Here is a 20,048-nt window from a genome sequence, read left to right on the forward strand (position 1 = left end):
ATCTCATCAAAAAAAACTAGATCTAATGGCCCAGATTTGATCTCTAGTTCGGTCTTTAAAATTGGTTCGACATTGATCACAACTCTATATACATTAATACTCAAATAAACTATAATTAGTAAACTAAAAATTACGTAAAACCCAATTTCACACGATAAAGATCCAACAACGACATGATAGACAAAAGTCCAATTTCACACTATACAAAATATTATTGTGCACAGTGTGACAATTCTAAGAAATCATATTAAAATATTTTATTAAATTTTTTTCTGAAAGAAATTAAATAAATATATATAGAGAAAAAAAGGAAGTGGAGAGGTGAAGTAGAGCAGGTAGTGTCGGGAGAGGGTTTTCTCTACGCTTCTTCAGTTGAATTTATTTCACACTTCTTCAATTGCTCCGCCTTCATCTCCGGCGACTCCTCCGCCACCGCCCTTGCGTCAACTGAAACCTCTACGATGTGATCCGCCGCTTCTCTTCTCTCTCCTGGTGTTTAATTTATCGCTGTTTCTCTCTCATAAGTAAGCATCCAACTGTTCCTTTTTCTCCGCGCATGTACAAATACAGTATCTCTAAAGCTTCTCTATGATTATTATTTCCTGAGCTCCTTCCAAAATCTTCGCTCTATCTGTTGGAAGTAGTGTTTATCCTTTTTTTTAATTTTCCTATTTTTTTGTTTTATTTGTGGATATATTCATAGCTTACGAGGTGAGTTTTTTTTCGTAATTGAATGCATTTTTCGTTGAATTAGTTCACCAATTCTAGGGTTTGTGATGTGCTTTGACCTCACATACCAGTGGATTTGTCAAATTAAACTGGCATTTGGTGTTTCTGTGCTGAATTTCTGAGGTTAATTTTCTTTCGAAATCATAATCCTTACCTTTTGGAATCATTGCTGCATATTTCTCGTAGTTGTTAAAGTTTGAGTTAGATGATTTAGTGATACTTTAAGTGATGAATTTCAAAAGTAGAATTGGAATTCATCTGCTGCAATACTCAATTAATAGTGAAGCTGATTTTTGTGTAAACAATGAATTGATATTCATCTGCTGCAATACTCTGATTTCGTCACACACTGCACTGTTGTTTCTTGATCACGACATAGTATGTAACGTTTCGAGCATTAGGTGAGTTGCGAGATATGGATGAAAACGGACGAGAGAACAGAAGGCATCGGATGGATTATCATAAAGTTCCACAGGTGATATTTGTTATAGTTTCTCAAACACGATGCATTGGTTGAACTTACTTTCTTTTTCGTGCATATACGGTTGCAGTGGAATGCAATGCCCCAGCATCAGATTAAGGAACCAATTGCTTTCGGAATGAATGCTAGACTCATGATGCTCTGCAACGAACGGGATGATGCCATAAGAGAGCGGGACAGAGCAATGGCTGAGAAGAAGGCGGCTTTGGATGAACGAGACGCTGCTGTCAAGCAACTCGACACAGCAGTCATGGAGCGCGACGAGGCCCTGAGAGAACGCGACAATGCCATTGCTGCCCTCCAATTCCACGAGAACACAGTGAACGCTCTATTGGTGAGTAGTGCACGTGGATCGAAGCGTACGCATCATCCTACGAGAGAAGATTGCATACGCGATGATGCATCATATGAAGCTCCCGTTTCAAAGAAAGGGACGAAAGCGAAAGCTAACAAGGATTCTCCGATGAGATCAGCTAGATCGCCAAAGAAAGGGAAGAAGATAGGGGAGGACTTGAACAGGCAAGTCACGACTGATGGATCCAAGGCTGAATGGGATGCTCAGGATCTCGGTTCCATGAACCAGATCATGTTTGATGAATCGAGCATGCCAGTGCCCGTGTGCTCGTGCACTGGAGTTCCCCGGCAGTGCTACAAGTGGGGCAACGGGGGCTGGCAGTCTTCGTGCTGCACCACCTCCCTGTCGGTGTACCCTCTCCCCCAAATGCCAAACAAGAGGCATGCGCGAATGGGAGGCCGGAAAATGAGTGGGAGCGTCTTTAGCAGATTGCTTACGAGACTGGGGGCAGCTGGGCAGGATCTGTCGAGTCCCGTTGATCTGAAGGACTACTGGGCTAAACATGGAACGAATCGCTACATAACCATCAAGTAAACTCCGTAGCAATGCTGTTTGTTTGGAGTTGTGTTTCATTTCATGATGGCCTTCGTTGTGCGCTTTGTATTTGTAATATATGGATTTGATTGCAAATTGGTTTTGTAATGTTGTAATCTTTAGTTTGAGAAGAAGTTTTCATCCTCTGAAGGAATTTTATTTTAGTTCATTTTTCAGTTATCTGAACCCATAAAAAGGATCAAATGGTACAAAGCAAAATAAGAGCATTAACGATGGCATAAGTTATTGTTGAGATATAAATATATACATGTGACCAGTGAAAATAGAATTTATCTAGAATTAAATCAGTCATATGGTATTTTAACACTAAGGAGACTGACAGAGATATATTGTTATGGCTCAAGTTTTTTAGAGTAAGGGCAACGGAATAAAGGATAAGAATAAACATAACCTCTAGTCATGAGCAATAGTGAGAACCGAATGACTCCAACATATATAATGATACACGAAAAGGGTAACATTAAGGACTCCCCAATGAAGGATCATTTTTTTCAAACAAGTATTCCTCAATTCTAACAAAGTCTGAGAAATATAAGACATGTCTGATTGTATCTATGCAAACACAGCATGATTGAATACATACAAGCACAAGTTCCTTGAGATCTCCACCGCTACCTCAGGACAACTGCAGCATTTCTGAGAGCCAAGTAGCGTTGGACGTAGTCGTTTGGGAGAGACCTAATCACCTTGAAAACTTGAGCATTGGCATACCGAAGCTTGGTTCTTGGATCAACGTAAGGTGCCTGCAGTTTCATTCTAGAACTCAGTACTTCATAATGCATCAAACAGCAGACATCATAACACAAACCTAGCATATTTAGAATAATCATGTACTATTAAGCAAAACAGGGTACATCAAGAATTACATGTGTGTGTGTGCACTAATGTAACTAGAGCCGAAGATTAACATGAAATGTCGATATGAACATAAATATTACCTCATATCCAGTTATATCACAGATTCTTCTACATGGATGCATAGATGGTGGTGTTTCAATGTTAACATCTGCAAATAACAGAAACAAGTATACATTTACCCATTCCATTCCCTCTCAAAATAATTAACCATAGATAGTAAGAAAAGCACTATGTATGGCCGTGATTCTTGCAATTCTTTGCCTAATGTATATGCAGCACAATACTGTAGCTAAAATTGTTCCTGAAACAAAGTTTCAAGTTTCTAGCAAGGTATATATCAAACTAAGACTGAAGAGTATGCCAGCATGGAACATACTTTCTCCAAATAGCATATCCAGATGTTCGGTTTATGCCGAGCTACAAGACAACACTACATACTTCTCGAACTATTTCAAAGCATATACATGCAAAGTTCGGATTCATTTCAATCTTCATCTATAGTCTGGAATCGCTTGTTAACAACTTATTTAACCAAAATTCAGACACTACTGAGAGTATGCCCTAAAATGGTTCCTGAAACAACGTCAGCGTGAAAAACACTTTCTCCAAAATACATAGCCAGTTTATGCCAAGCTACAAGAGAACACTGAATCAATAATATAGAACTAATAAGACTTTTCCAGATTTCGGCATCCTTCTCAACCTATTTCAAGATAGTATATACAAGCAAAGCTCGGATTCATTTCAATCTTCATCTATTATCTGGAAGCCCTGTTAATGGCTTATTTAACTAAAATTCAGAAATTATAAAGATGATTCAAACACAAAACTAGCATAGGAATGCAGAATCTCACAATTAGGTTCCTCGGGAGGATAATTCTGGTAATTCTCAGCGGGAATAATCTGCTTGAGCTGTTTCCACCTGACTCTGGCTTGCCCTTTCGGATACTTATCGTAAGTCTGAATCTTCTTAAACCACATGTGAGTTGGCAACACCATTTCTGCTTCCACCACTTCAGGCTCCATCTCCACTCTGGACCAAAAATTATATACTTCAAACATTGGTAATTACAAAGAATACGCAAATTTGTCTTTTCAGTTTATGAAATTTGCAATTAAATCCTTCTATTTTCGAAGACATGTACCTGATTTATGGAGAATAAGCAGAGATAAGAGAACAAGAGAGAACAAAAAGGAGAGAGGCTGAATTAGGTTTTCATTCTGCATTTAATTATCAGTGTAAAATTAGGCGCTGAAGATGAACAGAATTGCCAAAATGGATAAATTAGATTGGAAACAGCCTCATCTCGGTTTTAATTCAAAAGCTGTCGCGTGTTTGTAATTAATTAAAATTCATTTCACAACAAAATGCTTCAGCGTCATTGAATCCAATACGAAACCTAAGCAACATACAGAAAACTCATACACTCCAACACGGCTCGATTATAACAAAAAACGATCGAATTCTGGATATCATAACTAGATTCGAGATAAATCGAATAGCGCATGAATAATTGACGCACAACCATAGCTCTAAAACTAATTCCAGCATCCCTAATTAAAAAAATCGATTACTCATATATAACGAATGGATCCTGAACGTTAATGTCATCACAAGAATTTAACGAACCTTCGGGCGGCGCAGACGCCGTCCTTCGTGAAAAAGGACTTTAACTAGCGGCGGCTCGGGAATTTAGGCACGGCGGAGCTCCGGTGATAGATTTATTGTAGAGAGAGACGTATTTTGAACGATGAAGTTCGTTAAACTAAATGGAATTGGGCTAATTCCTAACGGGCCCAGTATACTCTTAAACTGGCCCATTTATCGATTAACAAGCGGTTGACTTTATAACGATAAATTTAGGGATATTAATCGACTCGTTAAGTTTCAGATCAATCTTATTTGGATTGAGGGTCAAGAGCGTATGTTTCAACCATTAAATTGAACTCTAATTTAAAAACATGAAGTATTTTAAAATTCAAATTATATCTTATTCAATTGAAGTTGACTTTTTCAATACATTTATCTACTATAGTAGTATGTTATTATAATAAGAGTGAATTACGTAAACGGTACTTGATCTTTCACTTTCGCACATAAATGGTACCTAATTTTTATTTTATATCGTTTTTGGTACCTATTAATCACATTTTTGGTACCTGATGTAATTTTCATCCCAAAATACTCTCTAAACAAATTCATTTTTCCATTTGTGTCATAAAGGGTATTTTGAACATTAACAAAACTAGTACCAAAAGTGATATTATAATACATTCTCTCATTCTCCTCACTAATTATAGTAACATTATGATTAATCAATATAAATATTATTATTCTAATTTTATAAATTAATAATTAATTATTTTTAATATAATTTAAATATATTTAATCATAATTATATTTAATTATTATATTATATTACTATTATAATAGTAAAAACTAGTAATAATTAATAAATAATAATAATAATTTTATATTAAATTAATAACTAATCAATATAGTTTTAGTCAAAATTTAAAATTGTGAATTGTATTCGTAATGATAAAGAGTGAAATATTTTTAGTTAGGTGTTTCAACCCTAAATTGAGCATAAATAATTTAATTAAAATATTCAATTAATTTAATTACTTTAAATAATTAATTTAATTAGGTGTTTTGTTATTGATTTATATTATGAATGCAATTAGATGTATGTATAAACACTAAAAAAAAGAAGAAAAAGAAGAGAAAAGAAAAAGAGGAAACATAAACTAAGGAAAAAAAGAAAGAAGAAAGGAAGGAAGATAAAATACTATAATGAAAGAAGAAAATGAAGAAAAAAGAAAGAAGAAGAATAAACTAAAGAGAAAAAAAAGGGAAAAAAAATTCACATATTTGGTTCTATTTGATTGAAATTTCCAAAATATCCTCCATAACAAAAAAATCACATATTTAGTACCTAGGGTTATTTTTATCATGGGGTACCAAAAACGATATAAAATAAAGATCAAGTACCATTTTATGTACGAAAGTGAAAGATCAGGTACCGTTTATGTAGTTCACTCTTATAATAAAGCCTAGTATATATTATCTCTGTCACTGAAAAATATAAATTTCGAAACGACACGAATTTTAATGCATAATTGCTAGAGTAAGAAAAATAAATTTAAATTAAGAGAGAGGGAAAGAAAAATGATTAAAATAAAAGAGATGAAGAGAAAAAAATAGTAAGACTAGTTTTAATGGATTGCGAAATCCACGTCTTTACATAGAAGATTTCTATTTTAATAGTTTCTATTTTGAGGGACAATATTAACTGTAAAATGACATGTTAAATAACTCGAAAAAATAGACAATAGTGCACTTAGGTAATCTGCCGGGCTATTACATCAGATTTCATAAATCGAACTATAATTTTACAGACCAAAAATCTATATACTTAACTGTAAACATAACGGATTATTGAGTCAGTCTATGATTTTAAACTACATTAACATCCCAATGATAATCTATCAGTATAGAGGACTATCAAAATTTGAAGTTATGTTTTACTCCCTCTATCCTTCATTAACAGTGTAAACCCAAAAAACACTACCTACGTCTATAAAAAATTAGACTAATTTTATCATTTTATTAATTTCAAAATATAAAAACTTTTACACAATTAAGTAGTAGTACTACAACTAACAATATGGACCCATATTCTACTAACACTATTTTTGTTTATTACTAATACTTTTTTCACTATTATCTCTTACGGGGAGTGTTATATTGTTAACTAAAACTAAATAATAGCCATTAGATATTTAAATTAAAGGCCTAGATCATTAACCCTGAAATGTCAATACGATCAACAAAAAACGTCAATAAGGCCATAGAATTAATTCCAAAAAATATTAATAGGGATATTAATGTCAATTAACTATAAAATTAGTTATAACTAACTTTTAAAAGAAATCCCAAAGCTTTAAATTCACATAACATATATCAAATTAAAGATAATTTTATAAGGATTCCAACGATATCATACATGCATATGTTCCGACGTCAAAATTTGAAAAAAAATTTAGAAATTTTTAATTTTTTCGTACAGCAGAAATGTTAACATATTATATAAAATATGTCAATATAATACGTGTAGAGAATGTCAATATAAACAATGAGTTAACATTCTTAAAGCATTGTGTTGACATTCTCAAAGCATTGTGTTGATATTTTTAGAACACTATATTAACATTTTCATCTAAAACTCTAATTTGAAGTTTTTTTTTTTTTTTTTTTAATTTAATTAATAAAAATGAAAATTACACGTGGTAAATTATAGACCACACGTTTTGTAAAATCCTATGACTTTAAATTAGTTGTAGTTAGCAATTAAATAATGAGTTAGCATTTGATCACAGCCGCTCCTGTGTTTTCAAATTAATAATTAAATACTGCTACGTGTATGTTCTCAATATTCAAGATTTAATGATTATACATATAAAAAACTCATTGTTAAATTTCAACCCAAAAAATGCAGCGGATAAACTCTTGCTGAACCACCGCCGTCGAGCAAATCTCCGGTAATTCACCTCCACTTTTTTTTTTAGCAATCGTTTTTCTGTTCTTCAATGTACTAAGTTAACTACACTGATCGCGATTTCGTCGATTAAATTCGTATCTCTATTCAATTGATTCGTCTCTGACGAGCTGGATTCGTTGTTGATTTTGAATTCGATTAGGTTTCGCGATCTGAGCTTCGATCCACAAAGCAAGCGTGCGTATGCTTGAGTGAAGTTATTTAGTTTAGAGCTTGAAGAAATGGCGGGCGAAAACGAGGAAGATAATGGCGAGACTACGCAGAGACTCCACTCCTCATTCGGAACTTCATCATCTTCGCTTCACCACACTCTTCCGCTGAATCAATTAAACATACCTCAGCTCCACATGCCTCAATTTCGCGGCCAGATTCGGCAGCAGCAGTCGCCTAATTCGTGCGGGGAAAGGGAAAACGGTGGGAAAAGGTTGGGCATTCCGCCGTCTCATCCGCAAATTCCTCCGATTTCGCCCTATTCGCAGATCCCGTTCAATCGAGCTGGAAATCAGCAGAATTTTAGCACTAGTCCAGGGCCATCGCATGGGCGATCTTTGTCACAGCCGGCATTTTTTGCAGTTGATTCGCTTCCGCCGTTAGTTCCTTCTCCTTATCGAGAGGCGCCTTCGAATTCTGTTTCCGACCGAATTTCGACTGATGTAGCTATGGAGGAGATGGAGGGTGGGGGTGGATCGCATCATATGTTACCGCCATCGCCTTTTGCGAGGGGAAGTGTGTGTAGAGCTGGAGAGAGTCTCCCTCCTCGTAAGGCTCATAGAAGGTCCAGTAGCGATATTCCGTTTGGATTTTCGAGCATTTTACAGTCTTCGCCTCCGCTTATGCCTTTGAGGAGTCCTGGTGCTCTTGATAGGTCAGGAACCCAGCCAGTGCAGTTGGTTAAGAGAGAGTCTAGTTGGGAGAAAGTCGAGGGGAGTGGAGAAGGGACGGGGGAGAGAAAATACGAAGATGATTTGTTCTCTGCATATATGAATTTGGACAATATTGATGCCTTCAACTCATCTGAGACAGATGACAAGCTGGGGAATGAGAACCGGGACGATTTGGACAGCAGAGCCAGTGGGACAAAGACAAATGGAGGCGATAGCAGTGATAATGAAGCGACTAGTAGCGTTAATGAAAGTGGGAGCAGTGCTCAGAAACCGAGAGTTTCTACATTGACTGAGAGGAGGGAAGGGATTAAAAGGAATGCTGGGGAAGATATTGCTCCAACCACGCGACATTATAGAAGTATCTCTATGGATAGTTTTATGGGAAATATGAGTTTTGATGAGTCGCCCAAAATGCCTCCGTCTCCTGGAACAAACCAACTCTCACCCACCAATTCACTTGATGCCAATACGAATGGTTTCAGCTTGGAATTTGGGAATGGGGAATTTAGTGGTGTTGAACTTAAGAAGATAATGACAAACGAGAAACTTGCTGAGATAGCCTCAAGTGATCCCAAGCGTGCAAAAAGGTAATATTGAATTCTTCTCGACTGCCTTAGCTGTATGCTTGTTGTATTCTGTATAAACTTGTAAATGTTGTATCCTTGTTTAAGCACGTCTGTGTTATTCTAGGATCTTAGCTAATCGCCAATCTGCTGCTCGGTCAAAAGAGCGGAAGATGAAATATATTGTGGAGTTGGAACACAAGGTCCAAACATTACAGACTGAAGCTACTACATTGTCTGCCCAACTTACCATGCTTCACGTAAGCGCCTGTTGAATTTTGGATTTTGTCGTGTTTGGTTGTTTTAGAGTGGTTGCTTTCATCATTACCACTTGTTTTTGTTTGCATTCAGCGAGACTCTACTGGACTTAGTAGCCAAAACAATGAGCTGAAGTTTAGGTTGCAGTCCATGGAACAACAGGCTCAACTGCGAGATGGTATGGCTCTCCATTGACTCTTCACCCTTTTCCATTGCACAACAAAGTAAAATAAGTTTCATTCTAACGCAAAAGATACTGCTCTCCCAAGCTGTCAACAATGGCCTCCAAATTACATTTCCTCGTCCCATATTGCGGTGCTTAGTTACTTACTATAGTAAATTGTAGTACTCCATCAAGTAATCACAATTATCATGTCTCATGAGAAATATGGCCTATGAAATCACAATTTCCTTTTCTTCTGAGATGTGATTGAAAATTTTATCGGTTCTGAAATTGGGTATGTTATTTTGTGCAAAATTTGAGGTATGCTATACATTAATAATGCTCGAGTTTCATAATAGTCCAACATTATAGATGTGAATTCCATTTTGACGAACTGATAATGTTTCATTTTGTGTAGATTTACTTAAGTGTGTCACTGTATCTGAGAAATTGGTGATGTTTGCTTCTTTTTTCTCAACTTTTTCTGCTAATATATACTGATTTTGATGTGGCAGTATTAAGAGTTTATATGCTACCCTAAAGCTAAGTTAGTTATTTGTCTATCATTATGCTTGCTCGGATGGATGTTACTCGAGTTTTGAATGCATTTCTAAATCGCAGTAAAATTTGGTAGTCTCTTTTTCGTGGTTTTGCTCTTAGGAAACGTACACGTCAGACTTAATTGTGCACATACATGTTTGTAGCTGTTACTTCTTTTTTTTCCGTGATCGTGGCTATAAGTTATATCTTCTATATCCCTCTTTACCTTAACACGAAATCGTCTTCTCATCTTCTGACAGCACTGAATGAGGCATTGACGGCAGAGGTTCAACGTCTGAAGTTTGCAACTACTGAATTAAGTGGCAACCCCTTGAAGTTTCAGCAGTACCCTCAGATGTTTCAGTTACGGCACCAACAAGCCACACAAACGAACATGCATCAGTTGCAACAACAACAGCCACAGCAATCACAACAAGTGAATGGCAACAACAACAAAAACACCACTAAAGACGAGACAAAGCAATACTCGCCTTAGAGGAAGCCTTTCATGAGGTAATATCGTCTCTCCTCATCTTCACCTACGCATACAATACATCTTCGTTCCTGCCTGTTTAAATTTATGTTCAAGAATCACGTGCTCTAGGAAAACTGTCGCTCCTAGCAAACGAGCCCTGGACTGCGATAATTTTCCTTGCCAGCCACCTTCATATCTCCCCATCTCGAGTTACATTCCTTCTTCGTATATAAGAAACATGTGTCGACATTGTGCTGTGACATTCTATTCTTGTAATAGTTTGGAGTAATTTATTTGAGTTTTCTTTATAGATCCTTTGAACATGTGTTTTTGTCGGATTGATCTCTCAATATTTCGTGAGATGCCTTTAATAATGGTTATTTTTTCATTTGCTTTTAGAGACTATTTTGTGTGGATTAATACTTCGAAAAATAAAAAATTGAAATAGAAAATTGAGGGTCTAATTCAATACAAACGGATTTTAACTGCATTTATCGAGTACTGTATCTGTTAATTTTTTGTTAGAATCATTCAACTCTATACCAAGACAATGATATGTTGGATTAGTCTTATTAATGATAAGTCTTGACTTATGAATTTTGATCCAACGTAATTTTGAGCCCATTCAGTCTTGAACAATAAGTTAATTTTTTAAACAAGTGAAAATATTCTTGTGTTACTATATTTATCCTTGACTATATTACTATTAATTAATAAAGCTTGATTAAGTTATGAATATATTAGTATTAATTAATACACAGAATACGTAACAACAAGTCAGGATGGCCGAGTGGTCTAAGGCGCCAGACTCAAGTTCTGGTCCTCTTACGAGGGCGTGGGTTCAAATCCCACTTCTGACATTCTTTCCACTATTTATCTAATTATAATTTCAATAGTTATTAATACTTTTAGCTATTTTGATTCAGTAAATCAACAAAAAATATTCTGTCATTATTAACTCAATTTATTTTCCTGTCTTTAATTGACTGTTCTTTATCTTATTTTGGTCTAGTAACAATCACCTTCACATTCACATTCACACTATATCCTCTGTATAGTGCATAACTCCATTATTTTGTGCTAAGTATCCAAAGGAAATCGATAATCATTATTTTATTTGTGGCAATTTTCAATTATTTCCTACCAATTTTTTTTGGCTATGTAGACTCTACAGAGACTAGAAATGGAAGAACGAAACACAATTAGTCTATTAGATCTAATTCAATTTGTTTTCTTCAAATTGCAAAATGTATTTCATGTATGTCAACCTACAATTAGGGATGTCAATTGGACTAACCCGCTCGGGTTCGGGCCAATCCACTCGGATTGTCGGGTTATTTGGGTACGGATTATCGGGCTGTGAATTTTTCGGGTTATAAATTTTTGGCCCCTAAATCTTCGGGTTTCGAGCTAACCCACGGGCTATTCGGGTCGATAGTAATCTTATAGTATGTTACTTTCTATCAAATCCAATATTCTAAATTATTAAAAATCATATTGTCGCAAATAGTAAAGTATTATCAAAGTGATCAAGAGAAAGAAAATAATAACAATTGAAAATTGAAACAAAATAGATAAACATATAATTTAATTAATAGCACACGTGAATCTGACTACAATTAAATGGAAATCATGCATTTCAATTTGATAAAGAAGACATAATTACTATATATTCTTAATATCAATGTTGTATTTAATATTGATATTACCAAATATACTTCATATAAGTATATAATCTAAAATTTTAATTATATTTTTATATTAAATGCTCAACCCGTGGACTAACCCGCAACCCACATAACCCGCCAACTCGAACAGATTAGCTCGTGTAGCCCGCTTTTGAATATGGGTTGCGATTTTCCGCCCCTACATACAATACCCTCAAAATAGCATCTCCAACGCGTTTTAATGTCACCAAAATTTTGTACTCTTCATAGATAGATAAAAGAGAGCTACAACATCATCACTCAAACCCAAAATCTTGCCTAACCTCCACACATTTGACATATTTCCCAACAACACAAAAAAACCTACAACCAAAAAGAACCAAATAGATGATCAATAATGATCCCTCGATGCCAACCAACAAAAAGATGATCAATAATGATCCCTCGATACTACTTCCTCATCAGCCTAGGTAGAGGACTTGACCCCTTCCTCCTTGTTTCTATTCTCACTAAGCCAACCTCCATCAATGGACTCCATGCTCCCACTCAACCCATCATCAAGAAAATCCCCAACCCTCTTCACCTTCCCCGTTGGCAACACCGGATACTTCCCGGAGAAACACGCGTAACAGAAGCTTGTCGAGTCTCCCCCCAGCATCCCCTTCAAGCTATCAATGGGCAAGAACGCCAGCGAATCACACCCAATGAACTCCCTGATCTCCTCCACACTCATCCGATTCGAGATCAGTTCGCCCGGGCTAGGCGTGTCGACCCCATAGTAGCACGAAGCTATGATCGGAGGGCTCGAAATCCTCATGTGCACCTCCTTCGCCCCAGCCTCCTTGATCAGCCTCACGATCTTGGACGATGTCGTTCCCCTCACGATCGAGTCGTCCACCACCACCACGCGCTTCCCCTCCAGCACGGCCCTCACCGGAGACAGCTTCAGCTTCACGCCGAAATCCCTAATTTTCTGCGACGGTTCGATGAATGTTCTGCCTACGTAGTGCGACCGGATAAGCCCCTGCTGAAACGCAACCCCTGCTTTCGCGGCGTAGCCTAACGCCGCCACCACGCCGGAATCTGGCACCGCGATCACCACGTCGCAATCCACCGGCGATTCTGTGGCTAGGATTTCGCCGAATTTACGCCTCGACTCGTACACGGATCGGCCGAATACGACGGAATTAGGCAATGCGAAGTAGATATGCTCGAAAATGCACGATTTTGGCTCGAAATGAGGCATTAAACATACGGATTGAACGCCGTCTTTATCAACCACGATGACTTCGCCGGGATACACTTCTCTCTCGTATGTTGCTTCGATTAGATCCAACGCGCAAGTCTCCGACGCGAACACCACCGCGCCGTTGCTCCTTTGCCCCATCACCAGCGGGCGGAAACCGAACGGATCGCGAACCGCAACCAATTTGTCCTCTGTGAGGAAAACCATCGAATACGCTCCTTCCAGCTTCTCGCAAGCTTCGACAATCCTCAGGAAGAACGGTCGCGCCTTCGATATCGCAATCAGGTGAAGAACGACCTCCGTATCGGAGCTGGTGTTGAAAATCGAGCCGTTTTCCTCTAGCTCTTCACGAAGCGCTTGGTAATTCACCAAATTCCCGTTGTGCGCGACTCCGACGGAGCCGAATCGGTAGCCGGCGACGAACGGCTGGACGTTCTTCAGCATAGAGGCGCCGGCGGTGGAGTAGCGGACGTGGCCGATGGCCATGTCCCCGGGCAATTTATCGAGCTTCGACTCGCTGAACACCTCCGAGACGAGGCCGACGCCGGTGACGGAGTGGAGGACGTTATCGTGGACGGATACGATGCCGGCGCCCTCCTGGCCACGGTGCTGCAGCGCGTGGAGAGCAAGGTAGCAGAGGCGCGACGCCTCTTCGTCGCCGTAGATTCCGACGACGCCGCATTCTTCTCGCGGCTTGTCGTCGCCGTCGAAGGAGATGATTGAATCCGAATCCAAATCCGATGAGGATTTTCCGGTGGCGATGATTTCCGAGATAGGGTTTTTGGATTGAGTAATGTGGAGAGGTTTTTGGGGGGTTTTGATCGGGAGGGTGAACGAGGTGGTGGAGGGATGAATCCGAGCGTTGAGGCAGGTAGAGGAGTTGGCGCAAGCGGCGACGGCGGTGGAGGCGGTGGAGGCGGCCATGGAAGGGTTTTAGGAGAAAATGGAGAATCAATATCCGAATTTTATTGTTAGGTTTTGCTGATTTTAGATATTTTAATGATGGATGAATATAAGTATGACGAAGGGGTGACGCTTATGACCGTCACAGGATATTTTTCATTGGTCGGTCAGCTAAGTCAGTATCACAGCTGGTTAATCTCACTCGTTTTCACCACACGTGTGATATTACAAGAGACTGAGTTGAGCTATTGTACACTTCAAATCATTCAGCTTCTAAATTTGGGGTTTATTTTTTCTCCGCCGTCTAGAATGGCGCCGCCTCCTCCTCCTGGGCTTTATTCCGGCAAGAGCGCCTTGGCTATGGTAGGCTAGCGGCCGATTCTGTCTTCGATCTATTGCTTTCGACGTGATGATTTAGGAATGTTATCTGAATTTTCATGAATGGCAGGTGGCTAGGGTTTCCGCTTTCACGGTTGGACTCGCGTATGGCAGCGTAAAGCTTAAGTTTGTCAAGGTATTTCCCTTGTTCTTTCACTGAATTTCTTTGCTTTCTCTCAATGCTTATTGATTTTGTTGATCTGTGTGTGTATGTATGTGTTGAGCTCTATGTTGCTCCGGCCATCTACGAATGTGTTTTTTCGTTTTTTCTGTGGATTTAATATTTTAATTTTTAGGATATCCAATTTGCTTTGATTTCTCTCAATGTTTATTGATTTTGTTGATTTGTGTATGTATATGTTGAGCTCTAGGTTTCTCGGGTGATCTCTGAATGTATTTTTTTCTTTTTTCTTCTGTGGATTTGATTATCAGGATGTCTAATTTGCTTTGCTTTTTATCAATGTTCATTGATTTTGTTGATTTATGTATGTATATGTTGAGCTCTAGGTTGCTCCGTTGATCTCCGAATGTGTATTTTCATTGGATTTAATTGTTAGGATATCTAATTTGCTTTGCTTTTGCTCAATTTTTACTTGTTTTTGTATTTAATTATTTATGTTTTCTCTTTCAAATGAGGAATGCTTTTCTGGAGCTGCTAGGTGATTAATAGTTGTTTGAGATAATTATGCTAGAAGCAGTGATTACAGTGTAATTGTCATGAAAGATTCATTCTTTGGTTACAAAATGTGGTTTGTTAAAGAATTGGTTGCAGAATTTGTTTGTGATTCTTGTTGTTGTTAATGCATATATATTTGATCTCTTACATTTCATAAGTTTTTGAGGGATGCTGAATAGCTAATGCCTGTTGTCTCTTCTGTAATCATCAAATAGTTGGACTAGCTTCAGTATCACGAGCGAATATTAAGATCTCGGTGCTGTGCTTTGCTTGTTTTGGCACCAAATGTTATAGCATTTCAAGTCTGCATTCACAATGATAGTTCTTGTGTGTGATATCATTATGCCTAAAGAGTGAGCTATTTTTTTTCACAGTTGAAACTCCCTGCAGTGCCTATTATCTCTTCTGTTACACCAATTACCGAAAGAAATAGTTAGCCGAGCATTAGTATCATGAGTGAATGTTAATATATCCTGGTGCTGTGCTTTGCTTGATTTGGTACAAGATGTTATATCATCGCAAGCCTGCATTTGCAATAATTGTTTTCTTGTGTGTATTTATCATAGTGCTTAAAGATAGATGTATTTCGTTCATGTTTGAAACTCCCTGCAATTCCTAGTTGATGCTACATACACCACCAAAGATTATGCGGTTTCGTCCGAATCATATTATACTGCGTATTAGTACTAAGGTTGAAATGCACATGTTAGATAGTTGATGTGATGTATCAAGTTTGAATTTTGACTCTTGTTTACATTTCAACAGATGAAAGCAAAGAGTCAGAAGAAGGCTGAGGCTAAGGCTCAGCACTAGAGGAGCAGTGTGACTTTTTTTTGCTCTACCGGGATCACAATAATAGAATAGAGAGATTGATTTTCCGCCATGGCCTGAATCGCCTAATGAGAACGAGCATCGTTTTCAACCGGTAAACAGTTAGGTTTTTCTTTCGGTTTGAAATGCTGCTCAAACACTAGTTTATCCTGTGATGACAATGAAGAAGGATATTAGCAAAAAAATATGGATCTATAATTTGCAAACTTTTTGGATCCTTGATTAGCTATATTTTCTCATTGTTTTATATATAAGGGGATCCATATTCATCTTCTTGTCGAAATTATTTTCCTCCTGGTTTCCTTATCTTGGAAATTGTTGTTGGGCATTTTCCTTATTTTCTCATATTAGGTATTTCAAGAATGGTATAATTATAACTATTTTGATCTAAAGTTAATGCTCTTCTCTAAAATATCTTTGTAAATTAATTAATTAGTATAAAAATTCAAATATATTCATGTCAAAGGTGGACGAACTAAGATGATGGTAGGGACTTGGGGTCAGGTGAAATTTGTTATTTATTTATTTATTCTAATTATTAGTAGTATTAATCTAGCAATTGGGTCATTTTATCCACACAACTAAAGCCCACTTAATTGGACCTTGTGCCCCTTCTCAAAATCTGTCACAGCAAAACTATAAATAATTAGGATATGACTGGATTTAGAAATAAAATAATAAAATCTCTATGCAAATATTTCACCACCTTTCTAGTTTTGAATAATCACGGTAATATTATTCTAATTTCCTTCGATTTAATAATTTATCGTTGACTTAACTTATGGATACCCACAAGAAATGGGCAACCGAAGATTTTACATAAAAGCTTGACTGATTTTTTTATAATGATAATCTACTTTCAATTAATTCCAAATAATAAAAAAAATCAACCAAAAAATGGATTTCTTTTTATTTTTTCATTTTCTTTTTCCTTTTGAGCATAAAAAGAGTGGATTGCTGATAAAGGAAGTTTCGGATAATTTCAACACTATCTATTTATCCGACCTTCGATAGGTGATGGGCCGATGGCTCGAAAAATCGAAATCACTAGAATTTTTTGGTGCTTGTGGATTGATAGTGGGTTTGGCCGACCCTATCCATCCCCATCATCTATTTGTCCTGATGAATAATAAATTTAGGCCATGTTTAGTAGGAGTGAAGGGATGAAAATTCATGAACAAGTAGTCAATTAGTTGCTAGCTTAGTGTCGGTCTCGACATAATTCCAAATCTTTTAAGAAGTATAAAAAAGATAAAAGCTACACAATATGATATCGTGTAAGGTTTGGTGGTATAACCTTCAAGCCATTACCATGGGTTTAAAAGGAAAAAAATAGTACTACTACTACTACTTTATATAGTCAAAATATAATACTCCTTGCATCCCACAAAAATATGGATATTTGAGACGACACGAGAATTAATACACAATTGATAAAGTAAGAGAGAGATAAAGATAGAAAGAAAAAATAATTATGATATTGTTATTGGAGAATGATGCTCATCTTATAAGAGAGAAAAAAGGTTACCAAAAATAGAAGTGTACAATTTTATGGGACATTTTAAAATAAAAAATGTCCATATTTTTATAAGACGAAGGGAGTACCATTATATATTACAGCTCATGAAAAAAAAATCATTTTAGTCCAGCAACATTAAAACTTTTAGAAATGGTTGGTGAAATTCATGTCACCTATATAATATGGAAACAGTGAAATTGAGATTATTGACATGATAGTTAGGTAACGTGGTTATTGGGCCAAATGATTAGACCCAGCCAACTGCTCCAGTAAATCAACCTATTCAAATATTAGGTCAAATCTGGCCCACTCAAAATGAGGGTCACCCTTCTCCAAGTAATCAAATTAAATGAATTTTAGTTCCTACCATCTCCAGCTATAATGCACAATATTCATCACATTTCTTTGAAAATAAATTTTATTTATACCTATAAAGATTTTTCAAATATTATTGACATGGTATCATGTTCGTCTCTTAAAAATATAAATTTTCTAAACTTTCCGTTTTAGAAAGTGGACTTCACATTCTAGTGGCTCTATTTTTACTACTTTTTCTCTTTCTCTGTCTTACTTTACTTATTTTTCTCCACTTCTCTCTTACTTTACAATTTTTTTTTTCTCTTATTTTACCAATTATGTATTAAAACTAATATCATTTCAAAAATTTCTATTTTTTAAAAAGAGGTAGTAATAGCAAATTAGCAATTAACCGACCACAATCAAGATCTGCATAAAACTAGTCATAATCAATTTTGACTAAGCTCTATCTATTGAGTAGAAGATTCTCACTACAAACGAATAGTTAAGTCATTATATTTCCTAATTTATTGAGTAGAAGAATTTCAGTACAAGCGATTGAAGCGAATAGTTAAGTCATCATATTTCACATAGAAATTCGTCAATTTTGATTAAACTCTAATCCATTGAGTAGAAAACTTTCATCTCAAACGAATAATTAAGTCTATCATATTTCGCATAGAAACAATTATGTGTATGAGTAATAAATTTTTGATAGTCAATCTAGAAGCTAGTTACTATCATAGCCAGCCTATAATAATCAGTCATTTAGATTTTGTTGTTAACCTAACTATACAGGCTTATCATTAGGCAAAAAGAAATAAAATGAATTTAATTGATATATTCACCTCTTCAGCTAATTGCTAGTTAAATTACTCAATATTACATTCATTATTTAAAAATTAGTATAGACATGACTCATCATAAAAACATCAACTGATTTAACTATTGCAATTTTTCTTCAACAACATAAATATTTTATTCAAACTATCAACTTAGCAAAACAATACTCTTTCCGTCCCATTTTAAGAGTCCCGATTGAGTTCGGCATGGGTTTAAAGAAATGTAAAGCAAAATTGGTAAAAAAAAAATAGTGTAATGTGGGTTCTACTATTTAATATTAATTTTATAATAAAATGTGAGAGGAAAAATGTTAGTTGAATGTGAGGCCTAATACCATTTATGAAATATTTCAACCTGAATTATTAAAGTGGGACGTCCGAAAATGGTAAATCGGGACTCCTAAAGTGAGACGGAGGGAGTAAAATAAGTAAGACAATTTAGGAAGGGAGTGTATAATAAAGTACATTGAGAAAGACAATTTCTAAGACCGAAGGGGATTAAATAGGATTATTAAAATAATATTTGCATGTGGTCAGTGACATGTCACCTCACATGTCCTGCAACTTGCACGGAAGAATCGGACATTGCTGGGCCCCACTGTCACGTGCCTTACACCCCACATTGATTTTCTCAACCCGACCCGGTTTATATCTCGGACCCTCCTGCCCCACCCGCATTATCCATCCAACTACTCCTATACGGTTGGCTATATAGATACTACTACAATATACACAAAGTATAGTATAATCAATTAGTATAATCAATTGCAAAACCTAAAGATGGTACAAATTCTAAATTATATACGTATTACTAAGGAGATGTCAAAAGATTACAAAATAACAATAATAAAAAAATATTAACATAATGCTAACAATTGATGTTGTGTTTACACTTGACACTGTGTTGACATTTTCTGTTAATATATTATTTTGTCTTCTGTTCATATTTTTAAATGGTCCAGATCATAGTTTGGCGTTTGTACTATATATAGAGTTTGCATTTTATTATGGACATTGTGTTGATATTTTTTATTTATGTTATTTTGTCATTATTAACATTTTTTAACGGTTCAGATTATAATTTAAAGTTGGTACAATATATAGAATTTATATTTGATTATATATGTTGTAAATATCTAACTATCTAAGGGGTCGTTGTTTCTTTGTTTCGATTTGAATAATAGTATAAGATAATTAAATATACTGTGTTTATTATTATAGATTTTATAGTCTGTATTTTGGGATTTGTTTGTTGGCACATATAAT

At 36.2% G+C, this 20,048-nt stretch overlaps 4 protein-coding genes, 1 non-coding gene and 1 pseudogene across 6 annotated transcripts; 4 read left to right on the plus strand and 2 right to left on the minus strand.

Moving 5' to 3' along the window:
* The first annotated feature begins 314 nt into the window (after positions 1-314).
* Positions 315-2,268, plus strand: LOC125216362 (protein BASIC PENTACYSTEINE4-like). The gene is made up of 3 exons (XM_048118051.2): positions 315-524; positions 1,131-1,204; positions 1,281-2,268. Exons 2-3 carry the CDS (start codon positions 1,145-1,147, stop codon positions 2,097-2,099), a joined length of 879 nt encoding a protein of 292 aa, XP_047974008.1. The 5' UTR covers positions 315-524; positions 1,131-1,144; the 3' UTR covers positions 2,100-2,268.
* Positions 2,269-2,530: 262 nt separating this feature from the next.
* Positions 2,531-4,763, minus strand: LOC125212059 (chromatin-remodeling complex subunit). The gene is made up of 4 exons (XM_048112096.1): positions 4,609-4,763; positions 3,833-4,011; positions 3,059-3,126; positions 2,531-2,863 (listed from the first exon to the last, which is right to left on the minus strand). The coding sequence occupies exons 2-4, from the start codon at positions 4,002-4,004 to the stop codon at positions 2,732-2,734; spliced, it is 372 nt and encodes a 123-aa protein (XP_047968053.1). The 5' UTR covers positions 4,005-4,011; positions 4,609-4,763; the 3' UTR covers positions 2,531-2,731.
* A 2,666-nt stretch (positions 4,764-7,429) lies between these two features.
* Positions 7,430-10,821, plus strand: LOC125215820 (bZIP transcription factor 29-like). Of its 2 annotated transcripts, XM_048117388.2 has the most exons (6): positions 7,430-7,523; positions 7,683-9,011; positions 9,115-9,247; positions 9,339-9,423; positions 10,209-10,461; positions 10,553-10,821. In XM_048117388.2, exons 2-5 carry the CDS (start codon positions 7,762-7,764, stop codon positions 10,442-10,444), a joined length of 1,704 nt encoding a protein of 567 aa, XP_047973345.1. In that variant the 5' UTR covers positions 7,430-7,523; positions 7,683-7,761; the 3' UTR covers positions 10,445-10,461; positions 10,553-10,821. The 2 variants fall into 2 exon arrangements, with proteins under 2 accessions (XP_047973345.1, XP_047973344.1); XM_048117387.2 differs by having other exon boundaries at positions 10,209-10,821.
* Positions 10,822-11,199: 378 nt separating this feature from the next.
* TRNAL-CAA (transfer RNA leucine (anticodon CAA)) lies at positions 11,200-11,283 on the plus strand. The gene has a single exon. It is a non-coding gene; the product is annotated as a tRNA-Leu (tRNA).
* A 1,043-nt stretch (positions 11,284-12,326) lies between these two features.
* Positions 12,327-14,318, minus strand: LOC125211559 (amidophosphoribosyltransferase, chloroplastic pseudogene; annotated as a pseudogene).
* A 139-nt stretch (positions 14,319-14,457) lies between these two features.
* LOC125211561 (uncharacterized) lies at positions 14,458-16,393 on the plus strand. The gene is made up of 3 exons (XM_089069070.1): positions 14,458-14,602; positions 14,688-14,753; positions 16,059-16,393. Exons 1-3 carry the CDS (start codon positions 14,549-14,551, stop codon positions 16,104-16,106), a joined length of 168 nt encoding a protein of 55 aa, XP_088925196.1. The 5' UTR covers positions 14,458-14,548; the 3' UTR covers positions 16,107-16,393.
* The last annotated feature ends 3,655 nt before the right edge of the window (positions 16,394-20,048 follow it).

This window comes from Salvia hispanica, chromosome 3, assembly GCF_029641045.1.
Source record: "Salvia hispanica isolate PSC_SH4W2 chromosome 3, Shi_PSC_v1, whole genome shotgun sequence".
NCBI lineage: Eukaryota > Viridiplantae > Streptophyta > Magnoliopsida > Lamiales > Lamiaceae > Salvia > Salvia hispanica.